Source organism: Petaurus breviceps, unplaced genomic scaffold, assembly GCF_028583685.1.
Source record: "Petaurus breviceps papuanus isolate PSGF00001 unplaced genomic scaffold, PetGlider_PUasm1.0 90895, whole genome shotgun sequence".
Classification (NCBI taxonomy): Eukaryota; Metazoa; Chordata; class Mammalia; order Diprotodontia; family Petauridae; genus Petaurus; species Petaurus breviceps.
In genome coordinates this window covers 7,257,955-7,279,647 of record NW_027187372.1, presented here as the reverse complement: position 1 = coordinate 7,279,647, position 21,693 = coordinate 7,257,955, and the positions used below count along the sequence as shown (strand labels likewise).

The 21,693-nt window shown below is 35.4% G+C and overlaps 1 protein-coding gene across 1 annotated transcript in view; it reads right to left on the bottom strand.

Moving 5' to 3' along the window:
• Positions 1-21,693, bottom strand: part of PLA2G4A (phospholipase A2 group IVA) — a 179,428-nt gene that overhangs the window by 102,768 nt on the left and 54,967 nt on the right. Inside the window, exons 3-5 of the mRNA XM_069074439.1 lie at positions 19,938-20,019; positions 3,242-3,390; positions 2,539-2,652 (exon numbers count right to left, since the gene is read on the bottom strand). Of these exons, the coding sequence (XP_068930540.1) occupies positions 2,539-2,652; positions 3,242-3,390; positions 19,938-20,019 (345 nt within the window). The remainder of the gene's footprint in view (positions 1-2,538; positions 2,653-3,241; positions 3,391-19,937; positions 20,020-21,693) is intronic.

Here is a 21,693-nt window from a genome sequence, read left to right as displayed (position 1 = left end):
CACGTTATCAAGACCTAACCTTTCACTATATCTGTATCGGTAAATACCCAGGGGAAAAAAGAATTGAATTCATATGAAAAATTTTCCTTTCACTAACAGTGGAATGTCTATAGGTTTGATCATTCATGGACATTTTATTGAACTTTCCAATGCCAGTACTGTATTTCTTTTCTTACTTTATCATCTATCATTATTATTATTATTATTATTATGGTTAGAGACCAAAAGAATCTTGCAACAAATAGCTTGACCAAAAAACCATTAAAAAAAAAAGCAAATGAAAAGAATATTCCATTTATTTTATGCCTACCACCATATGTTTTTACAAAATCCTGTTATTCCTGAGAAACTGTCTGTTTACTCTTCAAGAAGGGTTTTTCCTGGAAAAGAGGTGGGAGAAGTTTGGGGATCTGGTCCTTAGATGAAGTAAGGACAGTATAAAAGTATACTTTATTACCTGCTTTAAATAGGTTACAATTATTGAGATTAAGAGGTACCTTCTATTATTGCAGACAACTGGAAAACACAAAATATATTAAGAAAGTGGATTATAAAAGTATATTAATTGTCTGCTGGAGAATCTTTACCTGAAGCAAGTAGCAACAAACTTTGCACATAATCCAGGTCTTGATCAGAAGGTGAAGAGAAAACTATTAAAAACTAAATCCATAATATATGATTACCATTTCCATCTTTGTCTAAATCAACAGATCCTCAGTTCTACTTGAAGGGAGGTAAATTTAGAGAGAAATCTGGATATGTCTTCAACATTGACTCAAGAAGAATGTTTCTGGGACAGGTGATGAAACATTTGGTTGACTTCTGTATAAGTAGCATTTTCATTCCCAATTCAAAAAATATTTATTAATATTAATTATATGTAAACGATGTTATGAACAAAAATGTATCTCAGGAAAAGAGGTCATCTTGAACAAAGATTCAAAGAATGTGCTGACTTTGAAAATTCTATTAGAGAGATAGAGAGAAAGAGACAGACAGAGAGTGCTTTTTCAGCACTGGGGATAAAAATATAAGAAAGCAATGTTGTCTCTACCTTCAAAGAGCTTATATTCTATAGGAGGAAGACAGCATACATAGGGGTGCTAGAGATGTGGGGAATGCAGGGAAATGCTGCAAGGGAAAATGCATCAAATGAGGGAATAGGAAGTGTAATCTGGAGAGAGTTGAGACAATAATGAGGTGAAGTATGACTGGGGTCCTTCCCAAAATGGTACTCCCAAAGAGGAAATTACCACTGAGGAGGGGAGGGCCCCAGGGTAGAAGTTTCCCAGAGTGGTGATGTGACAGGAAAGGAGAAAGGCATAGTGCAGAGAAAGTTGAGGCAAAAAAAAAAAAAAGTTGATACCAAGTATGGTAACTTTATTAAATTGAATTTTTATACAAAAAATTAATGATTATATGTGATTATACAGCATGATCCAGTTTTTCTTGGGTCTATTTATACCTGTACTAAGGTAACTATTGACATTTTGTACCTATAGATCCAATAACCACTTTACGATCTTACCTGACTTCGACTACAACAAGGATCTTTTAAACATATACTACGTGTACAATGTAATGTTGTACACCAAGGATAATACAAGGATTAAATGAAGCAAAGTCCTCATGCTCATGGAGCTCACAATCTAGTGGGGAAATATGGCACGTGCAGAAATTACCTACTTCTTTCAACAACAACCAAATGGAAATGTGTAAGGATTATTAAGCCAAAATCGACAAGCTTCATGGGAGTTCAAATATAACTACTTAAACATTTAATTTTATAATAATCAAGAAGTATTTATTTTGCACCTGCCATGGTTTGCTGGGTACTGAGGTACCTTCTAGAGATACAAAAATAAAGGCAAAGCAGTCCATGTCTTCAAGAGAAAAACACGTACACATACAAATGTAACGATAGTTACAATACCCCTTCCACATATGGATACAGTTATTGTACCTTTCAGAGAGAAGAGAATATGGGGGAACTGAGAGTTAACTTTGATCGACTGTGTGGGAAGTACTATGGGAACTAATTTGCATGGGGTTTCCTTTCATTTTTGTCCATTTGTATCCCTAACACTTAGCACAGTATTTGGCATATTGGAGATGCTTAATAAATACTTGTTAAATTCAATTGTTTGTAGTGGGTTCTAATATTAGAAGGGCAAAAAAATATTTTAATTTGGGTACTCTAGCACTTCAAAACATAAAGTATTTCATAGAAGTGGATCCTCCCCCCACAGAAGAGATAACCCTTCCATACCTTAGGAGACTATTTTCTAAGTTTCTGTGTCAGAAAACTTCATCATGTGAAAATTAAGCTGCTGTTGGAAAAGCTTCTTCTCAATTAGCTTGGCTGATCCTCTTACAACACCTGACCTGTTGCTGAACCAGGAGTCAAAGCTTTTCAAACCTAGCAGTAGCTACTAGAGCTTATGCTCATATAATTGGCATAGCCTTATGAATCTAGAAGAACCTCCATTCATAGTAAGGTTTCAATGAAGGACTTTAGTGGGGAGTTTGGATACTTACTTCATTGAAAATAAATGGAACTTCTTTCTTCTCCCCCACTTTCATAGAAGAAATAGGAAATGTTGCTGTGCCTAGTGTCTCATCCATGACATAATTGGCATCCATTAACGTGATCTAAAGTAAGGACAAGATAATAAAGCATAAGTTACATAAATATATATATATATACAAAATTTGCTATGATTCCCTGAAAAAAATTTAAATACACCTTAGCTTTGTTCTTATGAATAAAATATGAATGGTATTGAGCTATACTTAAAATACAAGAAGCAGAAATTCTCTGAAGTCATTAACTACTAAAATTCTGTAGTCATAAAAGTAATTATTTTTATCTTCATAGACTTCCAATTGCAAAATTCACTTGTACTAGAAGTATTCAACTATTGGAAATGCATAGTGATTTTTTTCCTGTTTAGTTCAATGTTCTATTTTTGGTTGGATGTTTCCCTCTCAGTAGACATAAAATGGAGTAGAGTGTCCCATTCCCAAATTCATGCATTCTTCCTTAGACACAAATATTCCCAGAGGTTTGCCATGGAGAATACTAACTTGCTATACTGTTTAGCTCCATGTAGAGAGAATGAGGGAGGTGAGAACCAAGCATCAACCTCAAAATGACATACTGAAGATATCAGATGGCACTCTGCATGACTCCTGTCTGTCCAAAATGCCTCTCAAATTATGCATCTCGTTTTCTGCTTACCTCCAAAATGTTTTCCTGATTAGGGTCCAAGATAAACTCAAAAGTTTCATTCCACACAGGGTTCACATCATTATTGAAGTGTCTTGTCCTTTTTCTGCTATCAGGGGTTGAGGAGATGAAAAGTTCCACATAGGGGTCTGGAGTGTCAACTATATCGAGGAAAGAGGGGGAGGGGGAAACTATAAGTAAGAAATATGAATGACATCAATTTATTTGTACTTAAAATATCAAATTACTTTTTACTAAGTTGGAGATAAGAAAGCAGACAATTTTACAAATAGCCAGTCACCCAGAGTGAGAAAGCACTCATTTTAGACAAATGGTCAAAGTGTATCATGTACTAGTAGAAGAGTTATATGTAGTGTACCTTTTTACACAGAAGCTTACTGGCCTTCCCAGTATCCCTGTGAAGAGATACCTTTTTCCAGAGAGAATTAAGAAATAGGGAACTTCAAATGCTTGTTGAGAGAATCACAATGAATGATTGGCATGGACATTATCAGAGTTGAGGTTTCATTATTTAAAGTGGAATTTTCTGCATAAAAGTCCACATTATCCTTTTTTTTTTTAAGCAATTGGGATTAAGTAACTTGCTCAAGGTTACATGGCCAGTTATTATTTCTGGGTGTGGTGCTGAGTATCTGAGCCCGGATTTGATCCAGGTCATCCCGACACTGGAGCCGGTGCTCTTACTCGCTGAGCCACCTGGCCGCCCCTAAGCAATCGGGGCTAAGTAACTTGCTCAAGGTTACACGGCCAGGTGTTTCTGGGTGGGTGCTAAGTGTCTGAACCCGGGATTCGATCTCCAGGTCTTCTCAACACTGGAGCTGGTGCTCTTATTCACTGTGCTACCTGGCCGCCCCCACATTATCCTTCTAATGGTCACTATGGCTCTGGAAACTTTTAACATATAAGAAACTGCTGTAGTTATGGAGAAGGAGATTACAGACTCTCCAATTCTAAGAAGAATCTATGTATTTGTACATGTATGTTGTTTTTACAAAGAAAAGGAATGTAGTGTGATGGGAAGAACATGAATGGAGTATTACTAATAAATGATGGGATCTTGAGAAAGTAATTTGACCTTTCTTCATCTTAGTATCCTTATCTGTAAAATGAAGGAATAGGATAGAATGATCTTGGAGGTCCCTTCCAACTCTATAATTCCATGAATTACACTTTTAGCCAAAATACCGTGTTTCCCCGATAATAAGACACTGTCTTAATTTTTTTTTGGACAGAAAAACACCAGAGGGCTTATTTTCAGGGGAGGGCTTATTTTAATGAACATTGACAGCAATTTTAATAAACAGGTAAATGTGAACAAAAAAATGTACCTTTATTCAATAAGCAAATCACTGGGGAAGAACAGGATGACACGCTCACTGCTGCAGCTCTGATTGGATGCAGCTCGGAGCGCAGCGTGAGTTTCACGGGGGGGGGGGACGGTAATGTAGCGTGTAGCGCATGGGATCACCTTCACTACAGTAGCAATCTCAATAGGGCTTATTTTCTGGGCAGGGCTTATTTTAGAGGAATCTTACACAACAAGGGGAGGGCTTATTTTCGGGATAGGTCTTATTATCGGGGAAACACGGTATAACTTCCCATAAAGGAAAATGGACAGGAAATAGAAAATAAGGGCTCAACATGAGCCTTCTGCTCTAACTTCTACTACCAGAATCTTTTGTAGAAACCTGAGCAATGAAGCCTGAGTATGGCATTAGAAAATGAATGAATAAATAATGAACAAATGAATGAATGAAAAGAACAATTCTCCTGCATCTGTATTTCCCAATTTATATGGGCATTGGGTAATTTGATGTCCAATCACTGATTCAGTCTCATCTTGCTGGTGGTATTTTTCTTCAGCCAAATAAGTGGTACAAGAAAGGATGTAATGTGTGGACAGAAATAGCTTCACATCAGTCTTATCTAAATCTTGACACATACTCCTATTGGTGAGTATTAGATACTGGTCTTTTCTATTCACATAGACAACATGAAACAACATGCATCATTAGTTTCAGAATTCTGGTGCTGTAGCAACTTATCCAGAAGGGTGGTTGCTTTCCAAAAATCACTGTCATCTTACTAACAAATGCCTAAAGCAATAGCAGGTCTTTCTACCATTTCTGCTTTGTCAGCGCAGGATATTTAGTGATTCATAGTAGTTACAGGTAATATTGTCTAAGCACTGGGTGCATTTCAATTCAATTCAATTAGCATTTTATTAAGCATGTGCTTTGAAAAGAGTGCTGGATTTGAAGTCAAAAGACTTAAGTTAAAATCCTACCTCTGACACTATTTATATGACTTTCTCTAAGTCTCAACCCCTGGACCTCAGTTTCTTCATATTTAAAATTAGATTTGGAATGGATGACTTCAAGGTTGCTTCTGTCCAGAAAAGTGTTGATAAATGTGTAAAAACAGCTCTCTGGAGGAAAATGCATGAACTATACACTTTTAAAGTTTAATTTGAATTATTAATATTTTCTCCATCATTTTCATAAGTTCCACCAATCAACAAAACAACAAATCAAGTCCTCATCTGTATTATTTGCTGATTTTTAAGGTTTAAATACTCCTGAAAATTTAAGTATCAACTCTTGAGATTCAGTATGAGCTGGATTCAACATTCTGCTGCTTACATCTCTCAATCTACCATCTTAAACCTAACAAATATTTACTATATGCAAGATATACTACTCAATGTGAATAAAAAGTTAAAGACCAGTGTTAGCTCTCAGTGTTAGCATTCTACTAGAAAAATCAATACTGAAAAAAATCAGTTGAAATATCAAAGACTTTGAAGACAAAGGACCTAGGTTCAAATCCTATGACCTTGAGAAAACATTTAAACTCTCTAGGCTTCAGTTTTTCATTCATAGAATGAAGAAGTTGGACTAGACAACTTTTGGGGTCCTAAGTAAATACAAAGTTATTTGAAAAGGGTTAGAGAACTAACAATTACAGGAATTAGAGAAGGCCTTGAAGTAGTTACCACATGAGCTAAGTCCTGAAGAAAGCTAAGGACTCTCAGAGGTAGAAGTAAGAAGGGGGCATGTACAGCCTGTGAAGGGTCAGAGAAGAAAGAGATGAAATATGGAAATCAGCAAACATGAAGTAAATCACTTTGACTGAACTGCTCAATTCTTGGAGATATCCACCAGGCAACTGGCAATGAAAGACTAGTTCAGAAAAGAGATGAGGACAGGATCCACTGCAGAGAGGTCACATATGAGACCAATGAGATCAACAAAAAGAGTGTAGAAAAAAAAAGAAGAGCACTCAGGACAGAGATCACCCATAATTAATCAGAAGAAGATGGATGGTGGTCCAGCAAAAGAGAATGAGAAGAGATCAAACAGACAGGAAGAAAAGCAGGAAAAAATAGTGCCATGAAGGATGAGAAAGGGCAGAGTATTTATGAAAAAGTAAGAGTTTATTTTTATTTATTTATTTTTTGGTTACATTTGAGTTCCAAGCTGTTTGCCCCCCTCCCAACCCCTCACTACGGAAGGCCAACGTTTGACACAGATATATATGTGAAACCATATAATACACAGTTCCATATATCAGTTCTATCTCTGAAGATGAATGGCATTTTCCTTCATAGATATTTTGTAGTTAATTTGAACATTCTTATAACTCAGAATAGCTTAGTCATTTAAATTTACTATTGAACAATATTGTTGTTACTCTATTCAACGTTCTGTTGGTTCTGCTTGTTTTACTATGCCTTATTTCATGTAATTCTTTCCATGTTTTCCTAAAATCGAGCTTCTCATCATTTTTTTATGGAACAGTAGAACTAGATACCACAACTTATTCAACCATTCCCCAACTGATGGATACTTCTGCAAATTCCAGTTCCTTGATACCACAAAGAAAACTGCTATAAATATTTTAGAACATATAAGTTCTTTTCCTTTTACCCCGTTCACTTTGGGAAGCAGACCTAATATGGTATAGTGACAGGGTTTAAGAAAAATGAGAACAATCTCTTTTTGTTTGACCCATATTCACTTCTAACAATGACAGGTACAACCTGGATTTTTTAAAAAGAGTAGAACTTATAATGTTTTCTGTCACTGAGATGAACAATGGGAACAATGAAGACAAGAAACGTGAAGAAAGAAGGCCAAAAATCCTGTAATGGAGATCTTACCTCCCCTTCATAGTTATGATACCATGACTAGTAGCTTAAAAGCATTAGGAATATAATGAATTAAAATATCATTCCATAACAACACCCAACCAAGCAAAATCATTTGGACAGAAAAAAAAAACAACAGACGGACTGGCCCCATGCCACAAAATTATTCTGCCCTGTTACCAATTATGAATAAAAAAGTTAAACATCCATTTATGCTGTTAAATAGATTTTACTTAAAATGTTCAAATAAGAACAAGAATAAAGTAAATTAGAACACTAGCTTACAAATTGTAATGTAATATAGTTCCAAGCAAGAGCCATTTTTTTTATAACTATAGTGCTCAGACATGCAGGTGATGGACTATGAGAATCTAGTAAAATATAGTTTATAATCAGAAAAGAACATGCAAAACTATGGTATATTTTTCATATTACAGTACAACTTTTCCCACTGGATTTGTAGATTCACTGAAGGTTAAATATAATTTTTTAAAAAATTCTTCTTAAAAAGTTTTTGAAACTGAATCAGTCTGTTTTCCTGCTTTAGTAAATACAGTATAGTGAACAAACCTGAATATTTATTTAATGGCTGCAGATCTGTATTGTTTCAGTGTGATTATTACTCTCACTTCATTCTATTGGTTCTATGATCACATAAAAAAACCGCCCAGGAGGTAAACCTGCTTTGTTTCCATTATGCTTGGGCATTCATGTTGGCCTATAGCCAACTGTTTCCCTCTCTTCTACCCTTTAGAATTACGGAAACTAAAAGCAGGAAAAGATCAAGAAAGTTATCTAGCCAAGCCAAATCTAAACAAGAGTACCTTCAAGGAAATCCATAAGTAATCCTTTCAAAGCAACTGATTCCATTTGGGGACAACTTTAATTGTTAGAATATGAGGCTGCACATGCATGCGTGTGTGTGTCTATGTGTATGTGTACAACACTTTGCCTTTTTTAAAGTTAAAGTTATATTGATGTTTTATAATTTTAATTATGAGACCAGGCAGGCTTATATCATAAAGTAAAATTGATTTGTTTCCCTTATTAAATATTTCACCAACATGGGGGAAAATTCAGACAGGCAGAGAGTGGGTAGAGAGTCAGCTTTGAGCCAGGAGGACTGCTCAATACTCAAGGCAATTATTTAAAACTATAAGTTTCAGAGAAGGTTCTGACCTTCACTGCTTTTTCCTCATATGTCTGTACTTCCCTACACCAAAGAAATTACAATTCTAGTCCCAATTTTTTTCCTGTATATAAGTAAGCATGTTAATTGAGTTTTGTTGTTCTGTCATTTCAGTGGAGTCTGACTCTTCCTGACCCAATTGGCAAAGATACTGGAGTGGTTTGCCATTTTCTTCTCTAACTTGTTTTACAGATGAGGAAACTGAGTCAAACAGGGTTAAATTACTTGCCCAAAATCATACAGTTAGTAAGTGTCTGAGGCCAGACTTGAACTCAGTTCTTTCTGGGTCCAGACCCAGCACTCTATCTACTTAGCCACCTAGCCTCTCATTGAGCTTAGTTCCATTGGGAAAAAAAATAATAGTTATGGGGCATGGCAATAGACCTATAATATTTTCAATGTTGGAACCCTCTCCACCAATGAAGATCAGCAACTTCTTTATAAAGCAAATTATCAGAATTTCCTAGGACAGTAATTGCCAAAATAAGGACTCCTTCATGCCATAAAGCCTATGACATATGAAGGGATGAAGGAGCAATCACTCTATTGATGGAAAGATATAGTCTATCCCACCTTCCCAGCAATAGTCAATAGGGCAACATCCAACACAGGCACCTCATGTCCTTCACTTATCATCTCCCAAAATTGGCCAGCTATAGTCTTTCCCTAGCTCCCAACCTCTCCCCTTCTTTTTTGGGCTTTGTGGTGACCCCTGTGCAGCTGTACAGGAACCACTGGAATAATTATCCCCAACACACACACACACACACACACACACACACACACCATAGAATACCCACATCCAGCCTTAGGGTTTACATAAAGACTTCAGCAAAGAGCCCTCAGATGCATGATTCTATTATTCTTGGACAATGACCAAGTAAGAGCCTCACCAAGAGTCCTTGCACAGGACACTCCATCTTACATCCCCATGCCTTTGCACTAGCTGCCCCCCCCATACCTTGAATATTCTCTTTCACCTCAAATTCTTAAAATTTCTAGCTTCCTCTAAGACTCAACTCAAACATCATCTTGTGAAACAGGCCATTCCGTATCCCCCTAATTATTAAATTTTTCCCTACAAGGCAGAACTGAACAACTCAGCAGTAGGTAGGGGCCAAAATTAAATAGGCTAAATTCTTTGGGTAGCAGATAGGTTAGACTGATGATGATGAGTTGCCACAGGTCACAGGACAAATAGGAGAGAGGATGCGGAGGGCAAACCTACATTTTGTTTTGGTCACCTGAAATCCCTTGGCAGGCTGCAGGTTATAACCAGCTTGTGGGAAGTATGTTGGGCAGGTCTGCTATAAGACTATCTTCCATCTTCTCCATGTGCATCTATTTATTTATGTTGTCTTTCCCATTAGAATGCAAGCTCCTTGAGGACAGGGACCGTTTCCAGCTCCTTACTTGTATCTTCAGTGCTTAGCAGAGTGGCTGACACAATAAGAACTTAAAAAACACTAAATGATTCATAACTTACCTTTTGAGCCAACTTTGGTCATTATGATTTCACAACATTCCATTTTTATTTTTTGTTGTTGCACTTTCTATTTATATTTTTGTAGTCATTGTATATAAGGTTTTCCTGGCTCTGCTTACTTCACATCAGTTAGTTTCTTCATATTTCTCTACTCATCTTGATTAAGGTTTCTTAAAATGAAGTAATATTCCATTATATTCATTCCCTAAAATTCTTTTAGGTATTAATCAATGGGAATCTACTGTTTCCAGCTCTTTGCTGCCACAAAAAAGTGCTACTATAAAATATTTTGGTTTATATTTTTCTTTTGTTAGTGACCACTGTGGGATATGTCTATCAATGGAACCTCTATGTCAAAAGGTATGAAAATTTTAATTACTTTCTTTACATAATTTTACATTTCTTTCCAGAATGCTCTCACCAAAACATTTCCAAGAGGTCTTGACTATCCATCAAAGTTCAAATTTTTCAGACTGACATGAGGACTCTCATTAATCTGATGTCACTTTACGTTTTTCATCTTTTCTTGAAACCAGACATGTCATTCCTATTTCATTTCCCCTACTTTCTTATTTTCTCCTCTTCAATTAAGAAGTATAGCATTCATACATATGATTGGTTATGGTTTGCATTTCTCCTTTTAAGAACTATTTTCCATATTCTTGATGCCTCTCATTTTTAAAACTAAACTTTAAAAAATCCATAAAACACAATTATTTTAAATAGGGAAATAATTTCATCTGTTCTGCAAAACTCATGAAATTTAAAGATATCTACAATTCTCCACACCCACTTTTGCTCTCCCATGTCTTAGAAAATGCAAGATAAGCAGATATGGAAAAGACTTTTTCTTAAAGATGTTACTCACAGTGAAATCACGTTCCGTGAAGAGACTGTTGGTAGATAATTGCTTATAGGTAGATTCAAATATAAAATTTATGGGTGGATACCAGAAAATATATCCTAAACATTAGTAAATCAAGACTCATGAATGTCTTTCACCTGCAGGGCAATATTGCAGGTTAACACTTAAGTGTTTATGATTCAGAGAGATAGGATAGAAGGTGGTGACAGGCCAACATAAATACCATATTTTTTTACCAACAGTATTTAAAAACTCACCATGATCTTTCTGTTTGATTGGATTATGGGAAATTTTCAAGCAAATCATTTGTGTATGCATAGAAGCTATAAAAAATGCTTCATTTAAAAAAAATTAACACACGAATATCAAAAAGTTATTTTCTCCTGGCAGGAAAAAAGGACATAAGACCTCGGAATGTAGGTATGTATATATTGAAGTTATTATATTTCAAAGCAATGACCATACTTAATATGTTAATAATAAATTTACTCTTCAGAAATTGCTCTGGTGCCCTAATTTATAGGGGAAATAGTTCTAAAACATGGGAGGGAAAAAAGATATATTTCCTACTATGTGTACAAAATAATATTTTGAGGTATGTCAGGCATTTACTAGAATTCCATGCAATCCACAATGTTATTCAATACTTTTAATATTGCCAAGTCTACTACAAAGCTACTTTCACAGAGCAAAGCAATAATATTTTCCTATTGCTATAAAGTTACACAAATTATCCCTTCTCTTAAGAGAAAAGAAAAGAAAAACATTATAATTGAAACTGACTAGTCTTCACAAAGCTAGGGAATAAAGATTCAAACTATAATTTCATTAGTATACTGAGGTGTCCTCATGTGGAAACAAAGATAAAAAAAACTTAAGGCATGACCATGGTTAGTAAATAAGCACTATTAACAAAATAACAAATGACAAAACATAACAAAATCAGCACTTATTTTTTAAAGGTACCATAGAATCAATGATAGGGAAGATAGGACATGCTGATGTGAATTTTCACTTCCTTTGTTCTAATTTTTCTTTGTGGAAATTAACTCAACTCACATGGATCTGTGATCTCAACCATGATGATATTTATTTCAAAGATATTGCCTATTCCTTGAGATTCTAGTCCTAGTCATTCCATTGTCTTCATAATGAATAGACATGGTCATGTCACTCATATATTCAAAATATTTCCAAGGGGTCTAGACTATCCATCAATCAAAGTTCAAATTTCTTAGACTGACATTGAAGACTCTTACTAATCACTCACAAATGTTTTGCTTGAAAAATTTCCACAATCTAATCAAAAAGTTTTTAAATATTTTTAAAGTTTTTAAATATTGTTGGTAAAAAGTCACTCTACTTTTCTCATCTTTTCTCAAAACTAGACATGATATTCCTATTTTCCCATACTTTCTAATTATCTCCCCTTGGATTAATAGGTAGCACAGCATAGAGAAGGACACTACCATATTCCAATATTATTTATCCATCACTCTCTATCACTACTTTAAACACATTTTTTTTTTGCTTTTTTTAGAGAGAGGAAAGTAGGGTAATTGGGGTTAAATGACTCTCCCAAGGTCACATGGCTAGTTTTTTTTAAACAATTTTTTATTAATTTTTCATTGATTCCAAAGAGAGATTTAATTTTTTAAGCCTTGGAAACTAGGTGAGTTAGCAGAGACCTCTATTCCAATTTCACCTCTGAAATTTTGTGACTACGAACATCTTTCTAAGTCTTAGAATAGACAATTGTAAAATAATTTAATATTATATGTTGAAATTGTGAGATAATTATATCTGTGGCAGTTACACCTAGGTCCTATTTAGTGCAAATACTGGTCATATATATTTAAGTTCACACTATTCAAAGATATATATGTGTGTATGTATGTATATATACATGTTTATATGTGTATATATTATATCTAGATGAAGGAAAGAAACTAAGAAGCATTTATTAAGAATTCTTCTTAGTGCCAGGCAATGTGCTAAGTGTTTCACAAAGATTAGCTCATTTGATTCTCATAACCATGGTCAGTAGGTGATATTATTATTATTATTCTAACACATTATTTGCTCTAATAAATACCTTGCTTGTGCCTCAAAGGGTAGGCTCATATAAGATAAAGTATATAAAGGTGCTTAAAATACTATGAAAATATTAGTTATCAGCTTGTATTGCCAAGGTACTGAAATGTTAATGCTCTCTTAAGTAGCTTCTTAAGAGATTCATAATGACTGTGAATATTTTTTTTCAAAACACAAGCATTTATTTCCTCTCCGTTCCACAATCCAATCAAAAAACAAAAAGGAAAGAAAAACCTTGTAATAAATACTATATGCATAGCTATCTCTTTCTATAGAGACAAAGAAATGGGAACTACAGGGGTGTCCATCAATAGTGGAATGGTTAAACAAATCACAAATGTAATAGACACCTCTCTAAGTTTCAGAATACGCAATTGTAAAATAATTTAATATTATATATTGAAATTATGAGATAATTATACCTGTGACAGCTATATGTAAGAAATGTGTATTCTGTAAGAAACGTTTAAACTAAAAGTTTCAAAAAGTCTGGAAAATATGAATTTGTGCAGGGTGACGTGAGCAGAAACAGAAGAACAATTCATATTATCTCACAACAATATTATAAAACAATTCTGAAAGACTTAAGAAGGCTGAGCAACTCAGTGATGAACCATTATTCTGGAGGACTGATGATGAAGAATGTTACTCATCTCCTGACAGAAGTCATGGACAAAGTGTGGAAGACATGCCATACATTTTTGGACATAGATAATTGAAATTGTTTTGTTTTACTTGATTATGCATATTTAGGAAAAGAGTTTTGTTTTTCTTTTTTCTCAGCATGGGGAGCAAGAGGTAAAAATAAATATTTGATCATTGAAAAAACTAAATTTTTATTTAAAAATTCAAAAAAATTCAAATGAAAAAATTATACATAGTCAAAGCAAAACAAATTCCCCCATGGTCACATAATGCAATTTTGTATGTTTTATTCTGCATCTTCAGTCCATCATCTCTCTGTTAGGAGGCAGCTTGAACATTCTTCATTATTAATCTTCTGGAATCACAGATGATCACAATATTGATTAGAGTTCTTCAGTCATTCAAAGTTAATGTTCTTTTTTTTTTTTTTTTGCCTTTTGAGGGCAATTGGGGTTAAGTAACTTGTCCAAAGTGACACAGCTAGTTTTTGTGTGTGTGGGTGGGTGTTAAGTGTCTGAGGTCAGAAACGAACTTGGGTCCTCCTGACTCTGGGCCGGCACTTTACTCACTGTGCCACCTAGCCACCCACCAAAGTTAATGTTCTTTATAATGCTTTGTTATTGTATAGATTTTACTCCTGGTTTTGCTCAGTTCACTGGGCTGTTCTAACAAGTCTTTCCAGATTTTTCTGAAACCATTTCTTTCATCAATTCATATAATACAATGTTATTTCATTTACATTAATATGCCATTATTTGTTAGCTGTTTCCTAATTGGTGAGTACTCTCTTACCACGATTTTGACACCACAAAGAATTTCTGTAGATATTTGGTTCGTTCTGTAGACATTGGTTCTGTAGATAAATGGTTCCTTTTTCTCTTTCTTTGATTTCTTTAGACTACAGGCCTAGTAGTATTGTAGCTAAGTCAAAAGGTGTGCATAATTTAGTCACTTTTGGGACCTAGTTCCAATTGCTTTCCTGAAGTACTAAATTTCAGAACTCTACCAACAGTACATCAATGTTTTCCTAAGTTCCCTACATTTACCATTTTTCTTTCTTGTCAACTTTACCAATCAGATAGGTGTATGGTATAATTTCAAAGTAACTTTCATTTGTATTTCTTTAATTATTAGTGACTTGGAGCATTTTTTCCTTATGGATATTAATCACTTGAATTTCTTACTTTGAAAAATGTCCATTAATACATACTCACCATTTGTCAATTGGAAAATGGATCTTATTCTTATAAATTTGGATCAGTGTCCTATGCATCTTAGAAATGATAATTTCTTTTTTTTTTTTTTAAGCAATCAGGGTTAAGTAACTTGCTCAAGGTTACACGGCCAGTTATTTCTGGGTGTGGTGCTGAGTGTCTGAGCCCAGGATTCGATCTCCAGGTCGACCCAACACTGGAGCCGGTACTCTTACTCGCTGAGCCACCTGGCCGCCCCTAAGCAATTGGGGTTAAGTAACTTGCTCAAGGTTACACAGCCAGGTGTTTCTGGGTGGGTGCTAAGTGTCTGAGCCCGGGATTCTATCTCCAGGTCTTCTCAACACTGGAGCCGGTGCTCTTACTTGCTGTGCTACCTGGCCTCCCCTAGAAATGATAATTTCCAGACAGAACCATGTTGCAAAAGAAATTTTCCCAGTTTTATTTCCCTTCTAGTTTTAACTTTATTGGTTTTGCTTGGGTAAAATTTTTATAATTTTACATAATCAAAATGCCTATTCTTCTGTATTTTTTCCTATTTTTGGCTCATGAACTTTTCCCGTAACCCAAAATTCAAAAGGTAAATTTTTTCCTTGCTCCTCTAGTTTTTCTATGGTGTAATCTTTTACATATAAGTCATTTATTCACTGAGAGTTTATTATGTAACATGAAGTGAGTTTAGTCTAAACCAGAGGTTCTAAACTGGGATATCGGGCTCCATGGATATATTTCATGGTTTCTATTAACTTGGATGGGGAAAAACTTTATTTTCACTTATCTTTGATTTTCCTTGTAATCCTATGCATTTTATTGTATTCCATTTTAAATGGATTATTCTGAAAAGGGGGCCATAAACTCCACTAGTTTGCAAAAGAAGTCACTGATAGAACCAAAATTAAGAACTTCAGGTCTAAACCTAATCCCTGCCAGAATATTCTTTACCATGCCACACAAATTCCTTTTCAGCTTCCCTTTATGTGTTGTTCTCCTCTTATAATGGAGTCTCCTTGAGAGAAGGGACTGTCTTTCCGCTTGTATTTCTATTTCCTGTTCACAATATCTGACACATAGTAAGCAAACTAAGTTATTTAGCCAGGGTCACACAGAAAAAGCATTTGTCCCTGGGTCCTCAAGATGCTAAGTTCTCAAGTGCTAAGCATGCTGCTGAAGACATACTCATAAAGCAACTCTGCATAATGCCTGAATATAACAAAGCAAGTTCTTAGAAAATTAGGAACTTGATATATATCTCGCTGTAGCTTTATCAGAAATGAGCTCCATTTAACCACAGAAACATTGGAAATGTGAAGAGAAAAAGATTGAAGTAAGTTCTCATGGAACCATCAAACTATCACTCTTTTGGGTAAATCATCAAAATTATCTTCTTTCAAAAAAAGAAATGGTTCACATAAAGCGATTTTATCATTATTTTCCTTGAGAGGCAAAGCAGAAAATAATCTTTACTTGGTACTTTAACGTTATTTTTTAACTGATTATTATATCTGCAAATGTTTAATTTGGAAAAATGACACAGAAATGCTACAACTAAGGAGATTTCCAATAAAATGAATTTCTTTCCAGACCTCTTTACCAGATACATGAAGAGCAGTTTCATCCAGTTCTTTACAGAGGGCAAGTCATCTTGCCTCTTTCATCATGAACCATTTTATATTGCTACCCGTTAGTTGATTTGTGTAAAGTCAGGACAAGATAAAAAGCATATATTTTAATAAAATTTTTAAAGTATGCATATTTTCAATAGGGTAGAATAATAGTGTCATGGCAGTAGGGGAGGGCATGTAGTATGAGTAGAGCAAGTTTGGAGAGGGAATGATAGCTACTTTTATGCTTTACTCTAGAAAGTTCTTTTTATTTAAAAATAAATTTGATGGGAGAGACCTTCTGAATTCTATAGTTCAGTTAGCCTGAGCTATTGTTCTACCACTTATATTTCTGATAATTTCTACCAATTGTACTTGGTACTAATTGTACTAGCTGCTAGTAATTGTAGCTACCAATAGTGCTTCTGACATTCTATAAATGCATGTGTATGTATACATGCATGTATATATGTATATAAACATACGTATGTATAAACTTACACCAAATATCCAGATAACTGTGCAAGGATAAAGCTGAAATGCCACAAAACCATTCCTTCTATTAGATAATCAACTCAAAGTTGGTGCCATAGCAATGGTAGCTCAGTATCTATCATTATACAAAGATGATAACACTTTAATACTGCCTCTTGTGAGTACAAGATGCCCTTGGGTGAGAGACACTGAAACAGGGCTCTTCCACTGATTAGTTAAGCACATGACTTCAAGCAAGACACTTTTTCTCTCTGGGCTTTAATAAATACTTGCTGAATTAATGAGGCTCTAACACTTAAAAATGAATATTGTAAAATTTTTTTTTAAATTTAAATTTAAAAAGGTCTCTTCAGATCATGCTGGGCACTGTACTACTTATTTATGAAGTGTTCTTCATTGAGTGATAGATACTAGACCTTAATAAATTTGTAAGGTATGCTTTCATTTAAGTGTTTCCTTTGACAAAGTGATTCAGAAAATTTAAATGCATCTATTTTACTTATACTTCTCAATAACAGAAAAATCAAAAAAATGATTTAATAGTAATAATAAAATATGTTTAAATTTTCCTAAGGAATATCTTTGACCCAAGTTACTTATTTTTAAATATGCTTGTGACTTTCAAGAAATATTTATAAATGCATGTGTAAGTGGCAAAAACCAATAAGAATGTGGAAATGTTCTGAGGCTATAGATCTTCTTTTCTTATGAAAACTCTAACTTAAAAGTAGATTATAATTAGGAAGATGTATTTATGGTGAAACCTACTTTCCAACATTCATGCTAGAGAGGCTATGTTCCATAGCAGATAAGAGTATTGGACTTTGAATTAGGAAGACCTGGATTACCTCTGATACAAACTATGATCATGGACAAATGGCTTAACTATTTTGAGGTTCAGACATCCTCCTAAGACTTAACTATTAAGTTCTAGACAGTTGCAATCTGTGTTAGATTCCTGACAAAGCTCACTGCACGAACATAATGCTAATTATTAAGATATAATTTTCTACTGCACTTACAATTATTGTGGGCAGCTACAGTAGATAGAGTAATAGTCCTGAAGTGAAAAATATTCATCTTCATGAGTGCAAATCTGATCTCAGACATTTACTAGCTTTGTGACTCTGGACAAGTCACAACCCTTTTTGCCTTAGTATCTCATATCTAAAATGAACTGGAGAAGGAAATGGCAAACCACTCTAGTATCTCTGCCAAGAAAACTCCAAATAAAGTCATAAAGAGTCAGACACAACTAAAACAACCAAGCAACAACAACTAAACATTGTTAGCTTCAAATATTAACTCAACTCATATAGTAACAAAATGTTTCATATAACACTTGAGGCATTGTTTCATTCTTCCATCATATCTGCATTACAATAGCACCTGCCAAGAGTTACTGGAGCAATAATTAATTAGTATTTAAATACACATTGCTAAACCAAAGATAGGTCTATAGATTTCCACCATGTATCTACAGCTGTTTTTCTAAGCCCAGTGAGTAAAACAAAGAGTCGCATAGTCTCTATAAGACACACCACAGTACTTACAAACCAGATGGCTACAATGTGCTTTGTTTAACAGATAATTTTTTTTAAGTCACCTTAGATTTTTGGTTGGTTGGTTGGTTGTTTTTTATATACCCGACAAGCAAGCATTTAAGCCTTAGGCTAGAGAAAGGCTAATTCAAGCTAATGTGAGGGATTGCTCAGGCTCAAGGGAGAGGCTAAAGGAGTCCAAGGCTCTCCTTAAAGCTATCTTGTATACCCGACCTTCAAAAGGCACCTCTTTTATGGAAACCTTTCCTGTAACATTTATTTTTAAAACATGAAAAGACCCAGGATTGTGAAAGATGGATAAACATTTTTAGCAATCTGTTAATATTAAAGGGAGTGGGAGGAAAGTGGGCAAAAAGAGCCGGGAAGAATCAGAAGAGGTGGGGAAGTTCAGAGATGAAGTAAAATGGAGACCAGGAAGAATTCAGTTCCGAGATGACTCCAACAGATTGCCAGAGGTGGCATGAAGAGATTTTGTAAAACAAATTCCTTTCTTCTCCTTTCTATCTTGTCTTCTCTCCCTGCCCCAAAAATATTTTAAGCTACCTGCAGAATACTGTTAGCCCAAGTTTGAGGGGAAAAGAAAGTTTCTTCATTTAGGAAGTAATCCAGAGCGCTCATCATCCTTCGGTATCTGCACCTCCACCCCAAACACCCTCTTCCCATCAGGTGCATGAAGTAATATTCACTGATAAAATTGTTAATCAAATAAGAAAGGAAAGATTTTCAATGAATTAATTAATCATTATCCTAAATATGGGATCCACCTGTTTCCAGAGACAGAGAATGAGAGAGGGAGAGAGCAATTAAAGGAAAGAGGAAGAAAAGAGAGAGACAGACAGAAAGAGACAAAGACATGGAAGGGGAGGGGAGGAGAAAGAAGAGGGGGAAGGAGGGGGAGGGAAGGGGAGGAATGGGGAGTGGAGAAAGAAAGAAGAGAGAAGAGGAGAGGAGAGGAGAGGAGAGGAGAGAAGAGGAGAGGAGAGGAGAGGAGAGGAGAGGAGAGGAGAAGAGAGGAGAAAATAGTGACACTGATGTTTTCCTTTCTGTAGTCAAATCTTAGCATTGCAGTGGCTTCCCTGGCCTCCTGACTCAGCATTCATTCCAAAATGTCATTTAAAAAAAATCTACAAGGTCGATTTTGCAGGCTCACACACTTTGCCAAATTCCAATTGCCACTAGAAAATATGTTATTATTATATTAACATATAAAGTGTTCTGACAGATTGAGCTGGTTGTGGGAGGAAGACAAAGAGAGCTTTAATATCTTGATATTCAAATAGGGAAATGCTGTAGAAAGAGAAGCTTCTAGCTCATCATCAAACCCAGCCAGTCCCTTGATTACCAGCAACTACAACCCCCCCCCCCCATAAAATAAGCAGAAATACTCACGCATATCACCAAAGGCACCTTTTGTCACTTTTGTGGCCCTTAACACATTCACAATGAACTTGTGTGAATACTGATGCTCCACCTGAAAATCAAAGACATCAAATTGATCAATAAAATCTCCCCCAAAGAAACTACAAATTGATCTCTTTTCTTTTTTTCTATTAGGTTCAAATAAAAAGTGATCCAATTCAGAAAGAGCTCAGAACACATACCAGAAACATTGCTGCTCTCTCCTAAGATGCTAGTCTTCACTCACTCCTCCACCTACCCCCACCCCCTTGAAATTTCACTGGAAGTTAATACCACGCTCTAAAATATCTCTTTGCTAGCTGTGGTAAACTGCCAAGTTTTCAAGGAAAAAAAATGTAAATCACTGTTCCATCTCTCTAGGCATAATATTGGTACAATCACATGCCACAACGATCTGAGTAGTAACCCAGTCAGGTAAAAGGAAAGAAATCATAGCTAGGTAAAGGGGTGGGGGTGGGGGAGTGGTAATCTTCTATGCGGAAGATATTCCATTTTAATTTTCGTCAGTCTTCTGAACATGAAATGAAAAGATCTTAACATTTTTTTTTCCCAAGGACTCCCTCTGGCAATCTGGTGGAACCTTAATCAGGATAATGTTTTTGGTTTGTTGTTTTTTATTTTTTTGCTTTTTGGAGGGGGGAGGGCAGGGCAATTGGGGTTGACTTGCCCAAGGTCACTTGGCTAGTGTTAAGTGTCTGAGGCTGGATTTGAACTCAGGTCCTCCTGACTCCAAGGCTGATGCTCTATTCACTGTGCCACCTAGCCATCCCTCAGGATAATGTTTTAAGTTAATAAAACAGAATACATGAGGTTGCAAAGGAAACCAATTATACTGAAATACAATTAGTATATTTTTTAAGTTCAGAGATACCAAGTTAAGAACTTTTGCACTAAATGAGCTAATATCGATTATATCTAAAGTTTCTCATTTATTTAGTTTGAATGCTGCATGATGCCTTATGAGTCAAGAAACTCTGGGTTCAAATCCACTTCTGACATATACTGTCTGGGCTGACCAAGAGCAGATCACTTAACTTTTTAGTGCTGGGGGTTATTCTCAAAAATGACAAATTACCTATGAGTTGTTAATCTGCAGTTCAGCTATACAACAAACTCAATTATTCTGAACACAAACAAAACAGTCAAGAAATAAAAAGGTCTCTGAGCCAAAATAAATTAGGGTGAGAAGTGTTTACATGGTGCCTACTATATGCCAGACATTATGCTAAATGCTCTACAAACATTACCTCATTTGATCTTCACACGAACCCTATGAGATAGTTGCTGTTGTCTCCATTTTCAGATAAGGAAACTGAAACAAATAGAGGTTGAAGAACTTGCCCATGTCAAACAATCAGTTGAGTGTCTGAAGTCAGATTTAAACTCAGGTGTTCCTGACTCAGGCCAAGTATTCTAACCAATGTGCCACTTAGATGTCAGAAACTCTGTATACTAAAGCTCTGAAACTGAGATGCAACAAAGTATGGATCAATTCTCTGCTTCTTGGGCTAATTTTTTGGGCTAACAATTAACACCAAGGAAACAGAGATGCTCCATCAGTCACCACCACACCATCCACATGTGGGACCATCGGTTACAGCAAATGGAGAAATTTTGAATGCTGCAGATAAGTTCACTTACCTTGGTAGTGTACTTTCCAGAGATGCACTCATATATAATGAAGTTCTCTCTCTCTCTCTCTCTCTCTCTCTCTCTCTCTCTCTCT